At 45.0% G+C, this 18,564-nt stretch overlaps 1 protein-coding gene across 1 annotated transcript in view; it reads right to left on the bottom strand.

Annotated features, from left to right (window-relative positions):
- The window catches only part of LOC137540900 (ABC-type organic anion transporter ABCA8-like), a 199,930-nt gene that overhangs the window by 159,587 nt on the left and 21,779 nt on the right, over positions 1 to 18,564 (bottom strand). Inside the window, exons 5-6 of the mRNA XM_068262083.1 lie at positions 15,919 to 16,001; positions 2,770 to 2,996 (exon numbers count right to left, since the gene is read on the bottom strand). Coding sequence (XP_068118184.1) covers positions 2,770 to 2,996; positions 15,919 to 16,001 — 310 coding nt within the window. The remainder of the gene's footprint in view (positions 1 to 2,769; positions 2,997 to 15,918; positions 16,002 to 18,564) is intronic.

The following is an 18,564-nucleotide window of genomic DNA, read 5'->3' as shown; positions in this document are numbered from 1 at the left end:
CAGGTAGTCCCTGGTTAACAAATGAGATAGTGACTTGTAGGTCTGTTCTTATACTTTATCTGTTCTCTTTTGTCCCCCTCTTTTCTTCCTGTGCCTCTTTTGTCCCCCTCTGTGTCACCTCAGTTTGTGCCTCTTTTGTGTCCCTCTGTGTGACCTCATGTTCCCATCTCATCTCTTTTCTCCCTGGGCCTCTTTTGTCCGCCTCTGTCCCCCTGTGCCTCTTTTTATCCCCCTGTGTGTTAACTCTTGTCTCCTTCTGTCTCAGCTCGTACCCCTGCCCTAGCCAGGTATAGGTGCCCCCAGTATAGGTATCCAGGCATAGGTGCCCCCAGTATAGGTAGAGAGGTATAGGTTCCCCCAGTATAAGTAGCCAGCTAGAGGTGGTGCTCCAGTATAGGTAGCCTGGTGTAGATGCCCCCAGTATAGGTAGCCTGGAATAGCTGGTTCCCCAGTATAGGCCAGCAAGATACAGCTGCTCCCAGTATAGGTATTCAACTATAGGTGGTTTCCCGGTATAGGTAGCCTGGTATAGTTGCCCCCAGTATAGGTAGGATGGTATGGGTGGTGAACCAGTGTAGGTTAGCCAGGTACAGGTGCCCCCAGTATAGGTAGCAAGCTATAGGCACCCCAGTATAAGCAGCCAAGTATAGGTGGTGCCCCAGTAAAGGTAGCCAGGTATAGGTGGTGCCCCAGTATAGGTAGCTAGGAAAAGGTGGTTCCAGCCCCAGTATAGGTAGCCAGGTATAGGTGGTGGCCCAGTATAGGTAACCTGTAGCCAGATATAGGTGGTGCCCCAGTATAGAAAGTCCGCTGTAGTGGACTCACTCATCTGCTCCCCACGTTCATGCGCGGATGTCACTCTTCTCTCAGTGCTGGAATGCAGTGTGCTGGTTAGTGAGCCACAGGCCTGCAGCCAGCACATGTGGCCCTTCCAGCGATTGGGGGGCAGGGCCCCCAGAAGCCCTGAGCCCTTCACTTCAGTGTCAGTTGTCCCTGATGGCTGCCCTGGTTATCCCTATAGTAGAATATCTGTAACATATTTTACTCTGTCCTAACCTATTCTCACACAGAACCCTGCCGCTTAATGCCTAAAACTAAACGTAACCCCCCATGCCTAACCCTTAACATCCCCCACACAAACCTAACCATTAAGATCCTCCTCCCCTGAAGCCTAACCCTTAAGAACCCCCCCATCCCTAACCCTGCACATCTAACCCTTAAGACCCACCTCCACCCATGCCTAACCCTTAAGATCCCCCCAACCCTTAAGACCCCCCCCCTTCCCACACACATCTAACCTTTAAAACCCCCTCCCCAGCAGTGGTGCTCATCCAATATTCAGGTATCGGAACTACCCAGATAATACAAACTTTTTCAGCTATCCGAACCTGGATTCGGATTCCGGATATCTGTTAAAATCCGAATAGCATTATTCGACTTAACTCGGATATCTATCTGAAATCCGGATATCTGGAGAGAGATTTCGGAAGCAATTGAAAGGCCACTTCCGGTTTTCTATCTGAATATCCGAATCTGACTGGATATCCCGGATATTGGGTTCGGATATCCGATTCTACTCAGATCGAACAAAAAGTTTGGATTCGGATATCGGATTCGGAACCGGATATCTGGGTATCCGGATCCGAATTCAATACGGATTTTGAAAAGGGGTATCCGAGCAGCACTACTCTCCAGTTTTACACTTATCAGGTGTTGTGAGCATCCAAATTTCCCTTCAATGTCGATATTTTAAAGGGCACCCGTGGCGCCCGATAATACCCAGTGCCCATTGCCACTAATGTATTTCTCCGCTGTCAGCAGTAAAATAATTACTGCACACTGCCTTCCCAGCCAGAGGAGCAACTCGTGACAGTGTTACTGGTTGAACTATTGTCAGTTCTGAGGTGGAGTGTAGCAACCCGTCAGCAAAATTACCCCTCTGGCCATCCAAACCCCCTTGTGTGGCAGCTTACCAAAAAAAAAACTATGGGGGAGGAGAAGCTTGGCATACTGCCTTGGGCCACACTTCATCTAGATGCTTGTCTGCCAAAGCAGCATTGGGGCAAGAAAATATGAAACTGCTCCACTGCACTACTCTGCAGAAGGTGAGGACCTCCCATGATCACTATAGTTATACCACTTAGTTTGAGACTGCTCAATAAATGTCAAATTTTCAGGAAAAAAAAATTGCCCAACGACTTAGACTAAGTTTTATTGGAGAACAGGGAAAAATTGGCAGAGCTTCTGATCAGGATGCATCTGAAATTACTACCAACAAAGGCGGGCAGACCTAGAGACAAATGCTCATCTTGGATAATTCAAAACAGATGCAAGCTATGCACTAAACCCTAAACTCGGTTTAAAATGGAATGCAAACTAGAAATAACAAATGAGTTCAGCTAGCCATGAGTAAACGTACATTTCTATACTGGAGGGGGAGTTTGGCAGCGCTCCCAAGATAGGCTGCATCTAATTGACCAGCAGCTCCTCAATTTTGTTGCATTGGTTTTGAATGCAGGTTGTGTAACCTGCCTATAATTAGGCTCTGCACATTCATGCTGCTAGTTAATCAGATGCAACCTGTCTTGGGAGCCACAATCCCCTACAGTATAGACGAGGTTTTAGATTTTGGCCTCTTACGTGATTGAGTTTGACACTGCTGGTGTAGAACTTATAGAATAGGCTGTGCTGTATTTATGTATATTAAATGTAGTCATAAGATTCCAATAGTTGGTTCAGTGTCCCCTTCATGTTAAGTCACACACTCACCAAAATGCTGAGTCTTTTAGTCCCATCATCCGCATGAGCTCCCTGGTCTTCCTCCTTTCCTTAGTGACCTGCAGGGTCAGCAGGTACGATAGAGAGATAAAGCACGCGCTTCCATCCAGAGTGTATAAGGCAATGTCCAAAATTGTATGTTGCATGTCACTAACTGTACTCATAATCACTGCCTGTGTAGCAGCCATATCGTTCCACATCAATTTCCCTGTGGTCCGCTGTAAAACACAATTTTTTTAAAAGTTATATTGTTTCGTTAAAGAGAACCTGTAACAAAAAAAAGTCCCCTGGGGGGTACTTACCTCGGGAGGGAGAAGCCTCAGGGTCCCAATGAGGCTTCCCCCCTCCCCTGTAGCTGCAGGCAGTCCAGCGCTGGCTCCCCCGAAGTGTCTCGGAATCCTCCCTCGACAAGCCTGACAAGCGCTGATTTATTTACCTTTCCTGGCTCCAGCGGGGGGCTGTTGCGGCTCTCCGCACGGAGATAGGCGAAAATAGCTGCTCTCTGTCAGGTCCGCTCTACTGCGCAGGTGCAGGAGACTTGTACACAGTAGAACGGACTGACAGCGATCGGCTATTTCCGCCAATCTCAGAGGCGGGGAGCCGATACTGCGCCTGCACTGGAGCCAGGAAGGTAAATATTTACATCCCCGCTGTTCGGGAGCTTTATCTCCGGCGCCGTGGGACCGAGGAGGACGGAGAAGCCTCAATAGGATCCAGAGGCTTCCCCCACCCCAGGTGAGTACCCCCCAGGGGAGGTTTTTCTCATTACAGGTTTTCTTTAAAGGATACCACAACTGACATGTGGCATAATGAGATAGACATGGGTATGTAAAGTGCCTAGCACACAAATAACTATGCTGTGTTCCTTTTTTTCTTTCTCTGCCTGAAAGAGGTAAATATCAGGTATGTAAGTGGCTGACTCAGTCCTGACTCAGACAGGAAGTGACTACAGTGTGACCCTCACTGATAAGAATTTCCCCCTTTTTTATCTCTTTCTTGCTCTCAGAAGCCATTTTCTTCTAGGAAAGTGTTTTATAGTTGGAATTTCTTATCAGGTATGTAAATTTGGTATGTAAATTTGTATGCAAATATACAGTAGCAGGAAAAAGTATGTGAACACTTTGCAATTATATGGATTTCTGCACAAATTGGTCATAAAATGCGATCTGATTTTCATCGAAGTCACAACAATAGACAATCACAGTCTGCTTAAACTGATACCACACAAATAATTAAGTGTTTCCATGTTTTTATTGAACAAACCATGTAAACATTCACAGTGCAGGTGGAAAAAGTTTGTGAACCCCATACTAATGACATCCCCAAGAGCTAATTGGAGTGAGGTGTCAGCCAGCTGGAGTCCAATCAATGAGATGAGATTGGAGGTGCTGGTTACAGCTGCCCTGCGCTATAAAAAAAAAAAAAACACATTGTCTGATGTGAAAGATACCTTGCATAAAAGAGCTCTCAGAAGACTTACGATTAAAGGGAACCTTAACTGTGGGCGTCTTGCGTCATGCGGACGCGCTTTATGGCTCTTTACGACGGGGAATGCACAAGAAGAGGACACTTTGCCGGAGGACGACTGGCAGTCGGCCGAAAACGAAACTTAGCCACGGAGGGAGACCGGAGGGCACCGAAGGACCGGCGCGGGCACAGGACGGCTGCAGGAGGCTTGGGAAAGCCCCAGGTAAGTGAAATTTTTTTGGGCCCACAGTTAAGGTTCCCTTTAAGAATTGTGTTGACTTGCATAAAGCTGGAAAGGGTTATAAAAGTATCTTCAAAAGCTTTGTTGTTCATCAGTCTACGGTAAGACAAATTGTCCATAAATGGAGAAAGTGCAGCACTGCTGCTACTCTCCCTAGGACTAGCTGTCCTGTAATGATGACTGCAAAAGCACAGTGCAGAATGCTCAATGAGGTGAAGAAGAATCCTAGACAGTATCAGCTAAAAGCTTACAAAAGTCTCTAGCTAATCTACGATACCTAAAACACTAAACAAGAATGGAGTTCATGGGAGGATATCACAGAGGAAGCCACTGCTTCATTGCTGCATGATTAAATTTTGCAAAAGAGCACCTGGATGTTCCACAGCAGTACTGGTAAAATATTCTGTGGACAGATTAAACCAAAATTGAGTTGTTTGGAAGAAACACACAACACTATGTGTGGAGAAAACAAGGCACAGCACACCAACATCGAAACCTCATCCCAACTGTGAAGTATGGTGGTGGGGGCATCATGGTTTGGGGTTGCTTTGCTGCGTCAGGGCCTGGATGGACTGCTATCATCGAAGGAAAAATGAATTCCCAAGTTTATCAAGACATTTTGCAGGAGAACTTAATGCCATCTGTCCATCAGCTGAAGCTCAGCAGAAGATGGATTTTGCAACAGGACAATGACCCAAAGCATAGAAGTAAATCAACAGAATGGCTTAAACAGAAGAAACTACGTTTTCTGGAGTGTCCCAGTCAGAGTCCTGACCTCAACCTGACTGAGATGCTTTATCATGACCTCAAGAAAGCGATTTACACCAGGCATCCCAAGAATATTGCTGAACTGAAACAGTTCTGTAAAGAGGAATGGTCAAACATTACTCCTGACCGTTGTGCACGTCTGATCTGCAACTACAGGAAACATTTGATTGAAGTTATTGCTGCCAAAGCAGGTTCAACCAGTTATTAAATTCAAGGGTTCACATACCTGCACTGTGAACGTTTACATTGTGTGTTCAATAAAAACATGGAAACATTTAATTATGTGTGTGGCATCAGTTTAAGCAGATTGTGATTGTTTATTGTTGTGACTTAGATGAAGATCAGATCAAATTTTATGACCAATTTGTGCAGAAAATCCATACAATTCCAAAGGGTTCACACACTTTTTACTGCTACTGTATGCAGCTTGAAAATGGACCAATCAGGTCCCACCCAGGTTTAAATTGATTGGTCCATTTTCAGTCTACATATAGTTGCATACAAACTTACATACATTTCCATAAACTCGTACGTTTTTGCATCTCATTGTACTTTGCTATTCCTGGCTATGTTCTGACCCACCTTAGAATTGTGTGTGTTTTCTATCCTTCTGGAAAATGGAAAAGTAATGGAGGGTCTAGAAAGAAGCCTCTCATAATGACTGAGCCAGGTGTGGAGACTTCAGAATTCAGGGACACAGATTTCACCACCAGAGTCCTCAAGAACAAGACATGTTGCTTAACATTGGGGAGCACTTTGCAAAAATGAGGCTGAAAAAGCCTCCCCATCCTCTTTGCAGGACACTGTTGTCCAGGGTTAGGGACAAGGACCTCTCCTCAGGGCTCGTTTTCATATAGTGTGCTTTTATGCACGCTTATGGAAATGCGATTGCGGGGACAGCAGACAGTGCATAGACTGCACTGTCTGCCGTTTCCATTCATGCGCAGCGATTCACTGCTGAATCGATGCGCATGGTTTGCTGCATTTCGGGATGCTTTAGCCCTCAAACCCATTCAGTATAATGAATACTGAATGGGATTCTCTATGCTATCACCCTACCACCTCTTGGGAACCAAGTAAGGGCTTGTTTCCATGCAGCTGCGTCACTCCCCCCTACGCCGGGAGTGACGCAGCTGCATGGAAACAAGCCCTTACTTGGTTCCCAAGAGGTGGGAGGGTGATAGCATAGAGAACTTATGGTGCCATTTGGAATACTATTTTAATTAAATCAGGACCCCAAGATATCCACTCCCTAAGAAGCTGAAAGGTAAAAAGTCATTTTTTAAACTTTACTATTTTACCATCTGCAGTTAATAATAAAGAATCCAATAAAGTCCATTTTAACTTTGGGGTCAATGTGCATCCTATGTGTACCTGTAGACATTTTAAGTAGTAAAGATTCTCATCATAGGGGGTCCTTTTAATTTTGCATTAGTTCTTAGCTATAAAAAGATCCCATAGAAGCTGCCAACTGTATGTAATAAACACAGGAGGCCGTATGCAATTAACTTTTCTCTTAGATCATTTTTCATCTTCTCTTTAAAATAACTTTTCAGCATTTTGCAATTGACAACCTTTCAAAAAGTAGGTGAAAAAGTACTGTTAAAATTATTTTAAGTATTTTTTTGTTTGCTGGTTGTTTAAAAGGCATTATATTGACAGGGTATGAAAATATCACCTAGGAGAAAATTTAGTAGAAAAACTTAATTGCACATTTGCCAGGAAGCCAGATGCAATTTACTTTTTCACCTGGGTCTTAAACCACCAGCAAGAAAATATTCAAAATAATTTTGACAGTACTTTTTCACCTACTTTTTGGTACTTTTCCCACTGCAAAGTGCTACAAAGTTATTCTAAATTTAAGATGAGTGATTTAGCGAACATCAAATTTTCAGTTTGCGAATAGCAAACACAAATTGCTGCAAATATTCGCAAACTGGCTATTCTCAGTGGGCTCCATTGACTTAATTGGCAGTCAAATGGGCTGCCCACTTTAACAGTTAACCTTCCTGGCGGTAAGCCCAAGCTGAGCTCGGGCTATGCCGCCGGAAGGCACCGCTCAGGCCCCGCTGGGCCGATTTGCATAATTTTTTTTTTGCTACACGCAGCTACCCGCCGATCTGCCGCTATTCGTCGTGCCGCGGCCGCCCCCCCCCCCCCCACCCAGACCCCATGCGCTGCCTGGCCAATCAGTGCCAGGCAGCGCTGTGGGGTGGATCGGAGTCCCCTTTGACGTCACGACGTCAATGACGCCGGTGACATCATCGCGCCCGTCCCCATGGCGACAGGGGAGGCCCTCCAGGAGATCCCGTTCTTTGAACGGGGATCTCCTGAACTCAGATCTCTGGAGGTGATCGGAGGGGCTGGGGGGATGCCGCTGAGCAGCGGCTATCATGTAGCGAGAAAATAAAAAAAAAAAACGGATTTGCTGCCCCCTGGCGGATTTTTAGCAAACCGCCAGGAGGGTTAATAGCAAAGCCACCTTATGTGCTAGAAACACCAAAATGTTAGGGTATGTGGAGGAGGGTAATGCGTACAAGAGGAAAAAAAAAATCAAAAAAATCTTATAGTTTTTGAGAAAATCTATTTTAAAGTTCTTGTGCGGAGTGTGGGAAATGTTTCCCTGGCCGCTGACTTTATTGGTTAATAGCAAAGCCTCTTTATCTTTACGTGCTAGAAACACCAAATTTGGGGGTTATGTGGGGGAGAACAGTGAGTACAAGAGGAACAAAACATTTTCAAAAAGATCTTATATTTTTTGAGAAACTCAATTTTAAATTTCTTGTGCAGAGTGTGGGAAATGTTTCTCTGGACACAGATTTTAATGGTTCATTGCAAAGCCCACTTGTGTGCTAGATAAACCAAATTTGCTGGGTATATGGAGGAGGACAGTGGGTAAGAGGAAAAAAAATCAAAAAGACCTTATAGTTTGAGAAAATCAATTTTAAATTTAGAGGGAGAAAATAGAAAATAGCAGCCTATAGCAAAGTCATTGTACTAAAATGGCAGATAATGTATTAATATATATATATATATATATATATATATATATATATATATATATATATATATATATATATATATATATATATACATTTATTTTTTATTCTTTTTGTTTAATGTTCAGAGTGGGGAAATTTTTTAAAAAATGACGTGGGGTCCACCTTTCCTGAACCTCTTTAACCCCTTGTCCCTCATACAGGCTAGGATAGCAAGAATGCGGAGCCCCGGCCACGTGAGGCTTCGCACCCTGAGCTATACCAGCCCGCATGGTCTAAGCCTCTCGTCTCCCCCAGAGCCCTTGTCCAATCGATGGACAAGGGTCCTTTCCCACCTCTGGTGCCCCAGGAAAAGGTGGGGGCGGTGATGCCCTGGGGGGGAGGGGGTTCATGGTGGCATCTGGGAGCCATACTAGGTATGGCTAGAGCGCTTTAAGAAGATGCTCCCCATTCCTTTCCTGCACCTTACACTTGCTCTGAGCTCCCCATATTTTGCTTTTATCTCCTTAATTAACCATAAATGCTTACCTGTACCTTTAAGAAAATGTTCCCACGCCAATATAATCGGAAATGTCCCATGCCAATATCCTCTAATCTTGTGAGCTTGATTGTAGCAGAAGATCAAAGATGCGCACCCGCCAACACAGACCGCTGCTCCCGCCAGCTCTAACTATACTAAGTATGGCTAGAGCACTAAAGCATCTTTAAATTTTGCCTCCAAGGCAATGGCATAACGAGAAATCCCTGGGCCCCCCTGAAAAAAAAAAATCACTGGGCCCGCTCAGGGCCGTTTTGGAGGGCAGGAGGGGTCGCAACATGAGAGGAAAGCGTGGCGGCACATCGGCGGGGAGGGGGGACAGTCCCCCCTCCCTCACCACAGGCTCTCCTCTCAGCACTCCCAATTATCAGTGGCAGCAGGGGCTGGGCAGGACACATACCTCCATCCACCGCAGAGGTCCATCTGTAAGTGCTTCATGCTACTTCCTGTTTAAACAGTCAGACACTTAGAGGAAGCTTCAGTGGTGGAACGCAGGGAGGTATGTGATCCTGCCGCCGCCCGCTGCCAGCCACTGATATTTGCAGGAGGGGAGTGCTGAGGGGAGAGCCCGTGGTGAGGGAGGGGGGGGACTGTTCCCCCTCCCCAATGATGTAGGTGGCCAGCTCTCTCATCATGCTGCAACCCCCCCTCTTGCCCTCCAAAACGGCCCTGAGCGTGCCCGCCCGTGGGAGCAGGGGCTGCATCCCCTATTGTTACGACCCTGCTCCAAGGCTCAATAGACCAACGGGTGACAGGAGGACACCCAGCGGGAGCAGCAGTGTTTGGTGTCGGGTGCGCGTCTTTGATCTTCTGCTACAAACAATTTTTTTTACAAGTCTATTTTTTTCCTCTAAATTTAAAATCGATTCTCTCAAAACTATAAGGTCTTTTTGAAAAAAATGTTCCTCTTGTACCTACTGTTCTACCCCACATACCAGCATTGCAGCCATTTAAACTTTCCCCACATTCAGAAGAAGAACTTTAAAATCGATTATCTCAAAAACTATAAGGCTGCTTCCACACAGGGACGTTACAGGCGCACGTTAGTGCAGCCTGTAACGCTCCCCAACTCACAGCAATACAAAGTCAATGGGGCTGTTCACACTGCCCACGTTGCGTTACATGTAACGCTGCACGTTCTTCAGAACGTGCAACATACTATAGCGTTCCAGCGGCTTAAGCCGCGTTAGACTGTTTGCACATGCTCAGTGTTGGGGCGGAGAGGAGGCGGGGAGAGGCCGATACGTAGCCGCGCACATGGCTACTCAATATGCACTGCACTGGTGGCCGCTGATTGGCTGGCGGTACCACGTGATGCGGAGTGTTTCACTCCGCATCACGTGGTCCCGCCGGCCAATCAGCGCCACTCTCACTGCCCTAATGCGGAAAGAGCCGCTTAACGCGGCTCACTCCTCTACCAACACCGCCAGGCGTTGTGTTAGGGGACGTTATGCGACCATAACGTCCACTATAACGCAATGTCCCGGGGTGTAACTAGCCTAAGGTCTTTTTGATTTTTTTTTCTTCTTGTACCCAATACCCTCCTCAACATACACTGAAAATTTGGTGTTTCTAGCATGTAAGGGGGCATTGCTATATTGACCGTTAAAGTCGTCAGCCATTCGCCTGTCATTTAAATCTATGGAGCCTGCTGAGAATAGCCAGTTTGCGAACATTTGCAGGAATTCACATTCACTACTCGCGAACCGAAAATGTTATGGTCGCTTCATTACTAATCTTAAATTTAAAATAACTTTTTATTTTACAATGGGAAATGTACCAAAAAAATAGGCGAAAAAGTATTGCACATATAACTAACTATAAGGTCTTTAAAAAAAAAAATTGTCCACTGTCCTCTTCCACATACCCAGCAAATTTGGCGTTTCTAGCATGTAAGGGGGCTTTGCTATTAACTACTAAAGTCGGCAGCCATTAAAACGTTTCCCACATTCAGAAGTAGAACTTTAAAATCATTATCTCAAAAACTATAAGGTCTTTTTGAAAAAAAAAAATTCTTAAACCCCCCCAAGGGCATTGTCACCCCCACCTCCTCCTAGGGTACCAAAGGTGGGGAAGAGCCCCATAGATTGGACAAGGGCTCCGGGGGAGAGGGGGAGGCTTGAACCATGCGTGCTGGTATAGTCCAGGGTGCGAAGCCCCATGTGGCCGGGGCTCCGCATTTTGCTATCCCAGCCTGCATCAGGACAAGGCTAGGGAGAGGGGGACCCCACATTGTTTTTTTTTAATTTCCAACACTCTGAACTTTAAAAAAAAAAAAAAAAAGAATTAAAAAATGAATGTATATATATGTTAATACATTATCTGTCATTTTAGCGCCGTGACTGCTATTTCTCCCTCATAACCTAGAAGGTCTTTTTCAATTTCTTTTCCTCCTGTACCCACTGTCCTCCTCCTTATACCAAGCAAATTTGGTGTATCTAGCACATAAGGGGGCTTTGCTATTAACCGTTAAAGTCGGCGGCCAGGGAAACATTTCCCACACTCTGCACGAGAACTTTAAAATCTATTTTCTCAAAAAATATAAGGTCTTTTTGAAAATGTTTTGTTCCTCTTGTACCCTCTGTTCTCCTGCACACAACCCACAAATGTGGGGTTTCTAGCATATAAGGAGGTTTTGCTATTAACTGCTAAAGTTGGCGGCCAGGGAAACAATTACCACACTCTGCACGAGTGCTTTAAAATCAATTATCTCAAAAACTATAAGTTCTTTTTCAAAAAATGTTTTCCTCTTGTACCCACTACTCTCCTCCACATACCCTGAACATTTGGTGTTTCTAGCATGTAAGGGGGCTTTGCTATTAACTGCTAAAGTTGGCAGCCAGTGACTTCAATGTAAAAAGTGCAAACGAGAATTAAAAAAAAAATTGCTTTAAAGGCGAACAAACAGCCCACGTTCGCGGGCCGCGGCAAACTGTTCTCCTGGTAAACTGTTCGGAAAATCTCTATTGCAGATGTAAAATTATCTCCTAGGAGAACACTTGGGAGAAAAAGTGAATTACAGGAGGGGCCCAAATACACTTTTGCAGGCCCAAAGGAGGATTGAAGGCGCCATGTATGTAGGATTATATTCTGTATAATTAAAAAAAGAGGTATCTTTCCTGCTCAGATGGATAACACCAATATATTGGAGAACAGCATTGTATTATGTGTTAACTATTTGAAGAAGTAAGAGACCTCTTATTTATTGTGTATCTAGTTCTCAGATGTTAGCCTTACTATTTGTGGTTCACCTTTAAAGAGACACTGAAGCGGAAAAAAAATATATGATATAGTGAATTGGTTGTGTACTATGAATAATTACTAGAAGATTAGCAGCAAAGAAAATATTCTCATACTTCTATTTTCAGGTATATAGTGTTTTTTCTAACATTGCATTATTCTATAATATGTGCAGATTACACAACACTCAGCATTCAAAATGAGTCTTTCAGAGCAGTCTGTGAAGTAATGACCTCTCTTCTGGCAGAGGAAAAGTAAACAGTCCAGGAACAGTTGAGATAATAAAAGTCAGATAACAGCCCTCTCCAGGACTAAAGGTGGCCATACACTGGCCCGATTTGCGGCAGTTTCGACAGCAGATTCGATCACTGGGATCGAATCTGCTGCCAATCGTTCGCGCAACACGCACCCGCCGATCCGATTTCCTCCCGAAATCGGATCGGTCCGTCGATCGCGCCGTGCGGGAAATTACCCTCGATCGCCCGCGGGTAGGGAGCGCGTCGCTAGCGGCGGCCGATCCGATCAGGTATACATTACCTGAGGCTGGCTCCCGGGCATCCCGTCCGTCACTGCTCCCGTCATGGCGCCTCCGGCATCCTCGTATAACTTCCGCTGTCATGCCAGTGACAGCGGAAGTACAACTAGAGGGCGCTCTATTTGAACTTCCGCTGTCACTGGTGTGATAGCGTAAGTTCTATGCGGATGCCGGAGCCGGAGGTGCCACATGACGGGGACATCACGCCCGGGAGCCAGCCTCAGGTAATGTATACCGGCGGGGGGAGCGGCGGCAGCACCACCACAACAGATTGTGATCGGTTTCAGGCTGAAATCGATTCACAATCTGTTTGCAGGAAAGGCAGCCATACGATCCCTCTCTGATCAGATTCGATCAGATAGGGATCTGTCAGCTGGTCGATCTGATGGCACATCGACCAGTGTATGGCTGCCTTAAGTTAGTCGGAGAGCTTAATGGCTTGTTTGCATAGAGATAACAACTGAAGTTTCTTAGCTCTTCCTGTACTGGAAACAATTAGACTGATGTGTCTGATCTTAATGTTTTATTTCTTAGCTGTACTACACATACAAATCATAATATCATAATTTTTTTTTCGCTTCAGTATCTCTTTAAGTAGAAAGGATCTGATGAGAGCGGCCACCAAGTCCCTTGAAGATCTGGAGAACCGAACGGGGACAGTCATTTCCCCATAGGCGCATACGGTGGTTGCAGGATCTGGAATCCATCTTTTTTTATACCCGCAATTCTGTCACCTCCAATATTACCTAACAATACTGCACCATTAGGCTCTAAGGCTCTTCCCTTTATCCCATGGGTTACCAGGGTTATTTTTATGGAACCACAGTGACCTAAACCACATGTGAACTGTACATCATGGTCATCTTTTCAGCTTCAACCGGAACATTGATCTTCCAGTTTTTCAAGTAACAGCCAGATGAGAAAGCAATCACTAAATAGTTAACCCTTGTCTCAAACCCGGAAAAAGGTCCTCCAGCACCCAAAGCTAAGACATCAAAGTGCGCCCCTCCATCCCTCCCACCCCAGCCATCACACACTGATTGCTATTAGACTAAGAGGCCCCCAACACCTTGATCTCTAGTTATCTGGCTTGCAGTCACTGCCATGTATCCCCTTTTTGTATTTCTCTCTTCTTCAAACACGAAAGGGGAATGAAAGCTGAGTGAGTTGTGCGCCCCCTCCTATACTGCGCTTTGAGGCTGGAGCCTCTCTCACCTCTGCCAGGCCCTGCCTTGGCTGTAGACACACAAAAATCTTCTACATGGTCTTTTCAGCAGAATCATGACCTACATACCAGATCAACAGTGTACTTGTGATTTTGATGCGTTTTAAGAAATATCTATCTGCTACACAAACTGCCATAGTTCTGAGAGGATGAAAAACAATATTTTGAATTAGTGTTTTAAAGTTTTAAAACCAGATTTAAATACTTTTCTACTAAGGAGCATTGAGGAATTGACTTAATGATTTATAAAGATCTTCAAAAAAAAAATTAAAAAAATCCAGAACAGCGATTTATGTACCGCTGGTCACACACTAGGGGCTTGATTCATTAAGCTGTGCTGCTAAAGCAGCGCAGTTTAAAGGAAAATAAACTAATGAAATAAAGTATTGTTTCTACCCTCTTTCTCCTAAAAATGACTTTTAAAGACATTCCAGTTTTATTTTATGTTTAAATCTACTTTTTAAGTTTTAACTGTTTTATTGTTTTTGCTCAATGACACATTCATTGAAGTATGCCAGAGCTAAAATGTATGTACTATTGATCCTTGTTATCTCTTTCCTGCTCTCAGAAGCCATGTTCTGCTAGGAAGGCGTTTTATAGTTGGAATTTCTTTTCAGTGAGGGTCACACTGTAGTCACTTCCTGTCTGAGTCAGGACTGAGTCAGCCACTTACATACCTGATATTTAACTCTTTCAGGCAGAGAAAGGAAAAAAAGGAACACAGGCAGCATAGTTATTAGTGTGCTAGGCACTGTACATACCCATGTCTATCTCATCCTGTCACACGTCACTTCGTGTATTCTTTAATGTGAGGGAGCACTCATTAATAAGAAGGAGCGGCTGCTATGGCAGCGCACGTTGCTATGTAAGGAGCGGGCCTTCCTTTGTTATGCGCATTGCTTGCATAGCAAGACGTTTAGCTTCAAATGCAGGTGGTCCTGTGAAGTATCGCGACCTCAATACTTCACTAGCGGCTGCTACTATGTTAATTAACAAAGTTACTATGTATAATTACTATGTATAGTAACTATGTTAATTAATATAGTAGCGACTGCTCAGCTTAATGAATCAAGTCCCAAGAGAGGAGGTATCATACTTAGCCAATGCACTAGTATTACCTGTTTGAGCTAGAAATGCAGTGCAGTCTATGATTGTCCACAATTGGTGGAAATATTGTCACCATTTCAGTTGTCTTTGCTGGGGTTCAGTTCTAAATTCAGGCTGTGCTTAAAAGAGTACCGAGGTGAATAACAATAAACTGATGATAAACTATAGTATTTACTCTTATTCTCCTAAAATGTATTTTTTTGTAGACATCCCACAGTTTTGTTTGATATGTAAGGGCCGGTTCACACGGACGCTTGGCAGCATTTACCGCCAAGCGTCTGGGACTCGTCATTCTTAACATTCCCATTCAAGTGAATGGGAGCGTTTAACATCGCGTGGTTACCATCGATTACCCTCAATTGCGCATACGCTGCCTTCCGATCGCAATTTTCCCAGTCGTTTCAGGTGACCCTGGATGCTACATGCAGCGTACAGGGTTGCTACGCCGCATCTTCATGTCTGCCGCTTGCGATGGATGCCGACGATCGCCTGCAGAAAATCCCGGCACCGCCCCCGAATGCGACGACGCAGAACGGAGGGCCGGAGGATGCCACCAAGCGTCCGTGTGAACCGACCCTAAAACTACTTTTTAATTTCTTACTGTTTCATTGTCTCTGCTCAATGACACATTCATTGAAGTATGCCGGAGCTAAAATCTATGAACTATTGACTATTTCTTTCCTGCTTTCAGAAGCCATTGTCTGCCAGGAAAGTGTTTAATGGCTATTATTCCTTATCAGTGAGGGGCTACCCTATAGTTCAACAAGGTCCTGACCAGGTCCCGATTGAACAGAAACTTACATTCCTGATGAAATCTTTCAGGGAGATAAAGTATAAAAGGAACACAGCATAGTTATGCATGTGCTTGGCACTGTACATAAACATGTCTATCTCATCATGTCACACTGATATTCCTTTAAGCAACCAATCCACACCCACAATGTTATAATGTGTTGTATGACCAGCATCTGTCACTCTGACAAATTTCTGTTTAAGTGCAGCAAGCGGGTCTTGGTTTACCTCAATGATTGCAGAGTCGATACCGGCTTGTAGTGAAATGAAGCCCTTTGTCCAGTAGTTTAATGGCGAATCACTGTAGTCACCTATGTAAGAAAATAAAGAGGGACAAAACCCCTGTAACAGCATATACACTATGTTAGATAAGCCATTGTATTGCAATGCAGTTCCATACAGCACTAGCTACTACACGTGACCATCGCTGGGCATTTGTCTTTGCTAACAATTCATGACACTGCCGTTATGTAGCCAGGGCTGGATTTAGGCCAAGGCCACCTAGGCCATGGCCTAGGGCACCACAGGAGCAAGGGCACCAAAGCAGCAGGCTAACCTGGTGCATTTGCAAGCTTGCAAATGCTGCAATGCAGGGAGATTAGATGAGTGCCTCACTGCAGTACTCTGCTGCTAGCTGCCTGTGCAGCAGCCACCTTGCTCTCTATACACGTTTGCATTGTGGCCGGCAGCTATGGACTTGGGCAGCATTAAAGATTAAAAGGAAGAGGAAATTTCTGCACTGGAGACAAGTGGAGAAAGGAGTGACACTGATGGGTGCTCCAGTGTAAAGGCAAACTGGCTACCTATACTGAAAGGGGTGGGGTGGGAAAAGGAGGGATTAGGGAGTCATCTGGCTACCTATACTGGAGATAAAGGGGGGAGTTGTCATCTGGCTACTTATACGGGGGGGGGGGGGGTCATCAGGCTAACCTATACTAGAGGGAGGGGTCATCTGGTTACCTATACTGAAGGGGGGAGGGGTCATCTCGTTACCTATACTGAAGGGGGGAGGCTGGCGACAGTGGCCTTGGGCGGTAAAAAGTACAAATCCGGCCCTGTATGTAGCCTGTCTAGCCCGACACACACATCCCACACGGTGATAAGCACTGGCTGGCCCTGTTACACATGGTTGTGGAGTTGGTGTTGAGGAGAAAAATTATTGGGTTCCTGGAGTCAATGGTTACATAAAATCAGGAGTTTGAGTCGGTTGACTTTTGCACCATCTCCACAGCTCTGGAGTTGAGGAGTCAAAGTCATTTGGGGTACCTGGAGTCAGAGGTTTCTAAAACCGAGGAGTCACAGTTGAATGATTTCTGTACCGACTCCACAGCCCTGCTGTTACGCCATCAGTCTCATATATTCAGACAATCACCTGCTCTGATAAACAAGCATAGTAAAGGATTTTGCTCAGTTATGTTTGTATAGCGGCTACCAGGGGCGTAGCAATAGGGGGTGCAGAGGTTGCGACCGCATCGGGGCCCTTAGGCCAGAGGGGCCCCGAAAGGCCCACCCTCAACTACAGTATTAGCTCTCTATTGGTCCTGTGCTCATAATAATCACTTCTATAGATGCTTTGAATAATGGTAATTATTAACAAACTGTCCCCCATCCCCTTCTTGCACCTCTGACACTGTAGTTGCCATTGGCAGGTTTTTGGTGCGCCGTATCAATTGTTATGTATAGAGTGCTTGGGGGGGCCCCATTGCAAAACTTGCATCGGGGCCCGCAGCTCCTTAGCTACGCCACTGGCGGCTACTACAAGCAATTCATATGGCTGTGAAGCACTATACCCAGGTTTATGTGCTGAAAATGGCCTGGTTGTCAACTTTGCTTAAAATATTGGCTATCCAGTTGCATTGGCAAGATTCTTGCGGTTAGGTGATGTGTGGCATACATCTGATGCAAGTCCCAATCTGTCTCCAGTACACCGGAGGCGTGCAACCGGTTCAGTGGAACTACCACACTTCATCTACTCCAAAGCGGATCACACGTCAATCACTGCATCTACGGCACTCCCACACATAATTCAAAACGGACCACAATAGAAGAAGCTTGAGACCTTTCCCCAGACAACTATATTGCAAATGACAGACTCATTTAAATACCTCATGTGAAGGCAGAAGTGACATTACGCACAAGTGCATTCTGTAGAACAATGTCATTTAAACAACATTAGAAAAAGACACAGAGAGCCCAATATGGTGTAGTATGCTCGGAACAATAGTGAATAATGTAATGTGAGAAGGTTATACTCAAATACAAGGGTTACCGCTGAGGCAACCATTGTGAATGCAGGTGCGGAGATTAGAACTGTCCTCACTCAGGGTTAAGAAGTCGCTCTCTGTAGATAGAAGCAAGGCAGGGGTGGGTCCCCCTTCCACCAAGGGTGGACACTATAATGACTGATGAACAGAGGTGCCAGCAGAATAAAAACAATAATTAAAAGTTTTAAAATATGCTGGGGAGTAGTGTTGGGCGAACACCTAGATGTTCGGGTTCGCGAACGTTCGCCGAACATTGCCACGATGTTCGGGTGTTCGCGCCGAACTCCGAACATAATGGAAGTCAATGGGGACCCGAACTTTCGTGCTTTGTAAAGCTTCCTTACATGCTACATACCCCAAATTTGCAGGGTATGTGCACCTTGGGAGTGGGTACAAGAGGAAAAAAATATTTGAAAAAGAGCTTATAGTTTTTGAGAAAATTGATTGTAAAGTTTCAAAGGAAAAACTGTCTTTTAAATGTGGAAAATGTCATGTTTCTTTGCACAGGTAACATGCTTTTTGTCGCCATGCAGTCATAAATGTAACACAGAGAAGAGGTTCCAGGAAAAGGGACCGGTAACGCTAACCCAGCACCAGCAGCAGCACACGT

This window comes from Hyperolius riggenbachi, chromosome 12 (genome assembly GCF_040937935.1).
Source record: "Hyperolius riggenbachi isolate aHypRig1 chromosome 12, aHypRig1.pri, whole genome shotgun sequence".
NCBI lineage: Eukaryota > Metazoa > Chordata > Amphibia > Anura > Hyperoliidae > Hyperolius > Hyperolius riggenbachi.
This window is presented reverse-complemented; position numbering and strand designations above follow the sequence as displayed.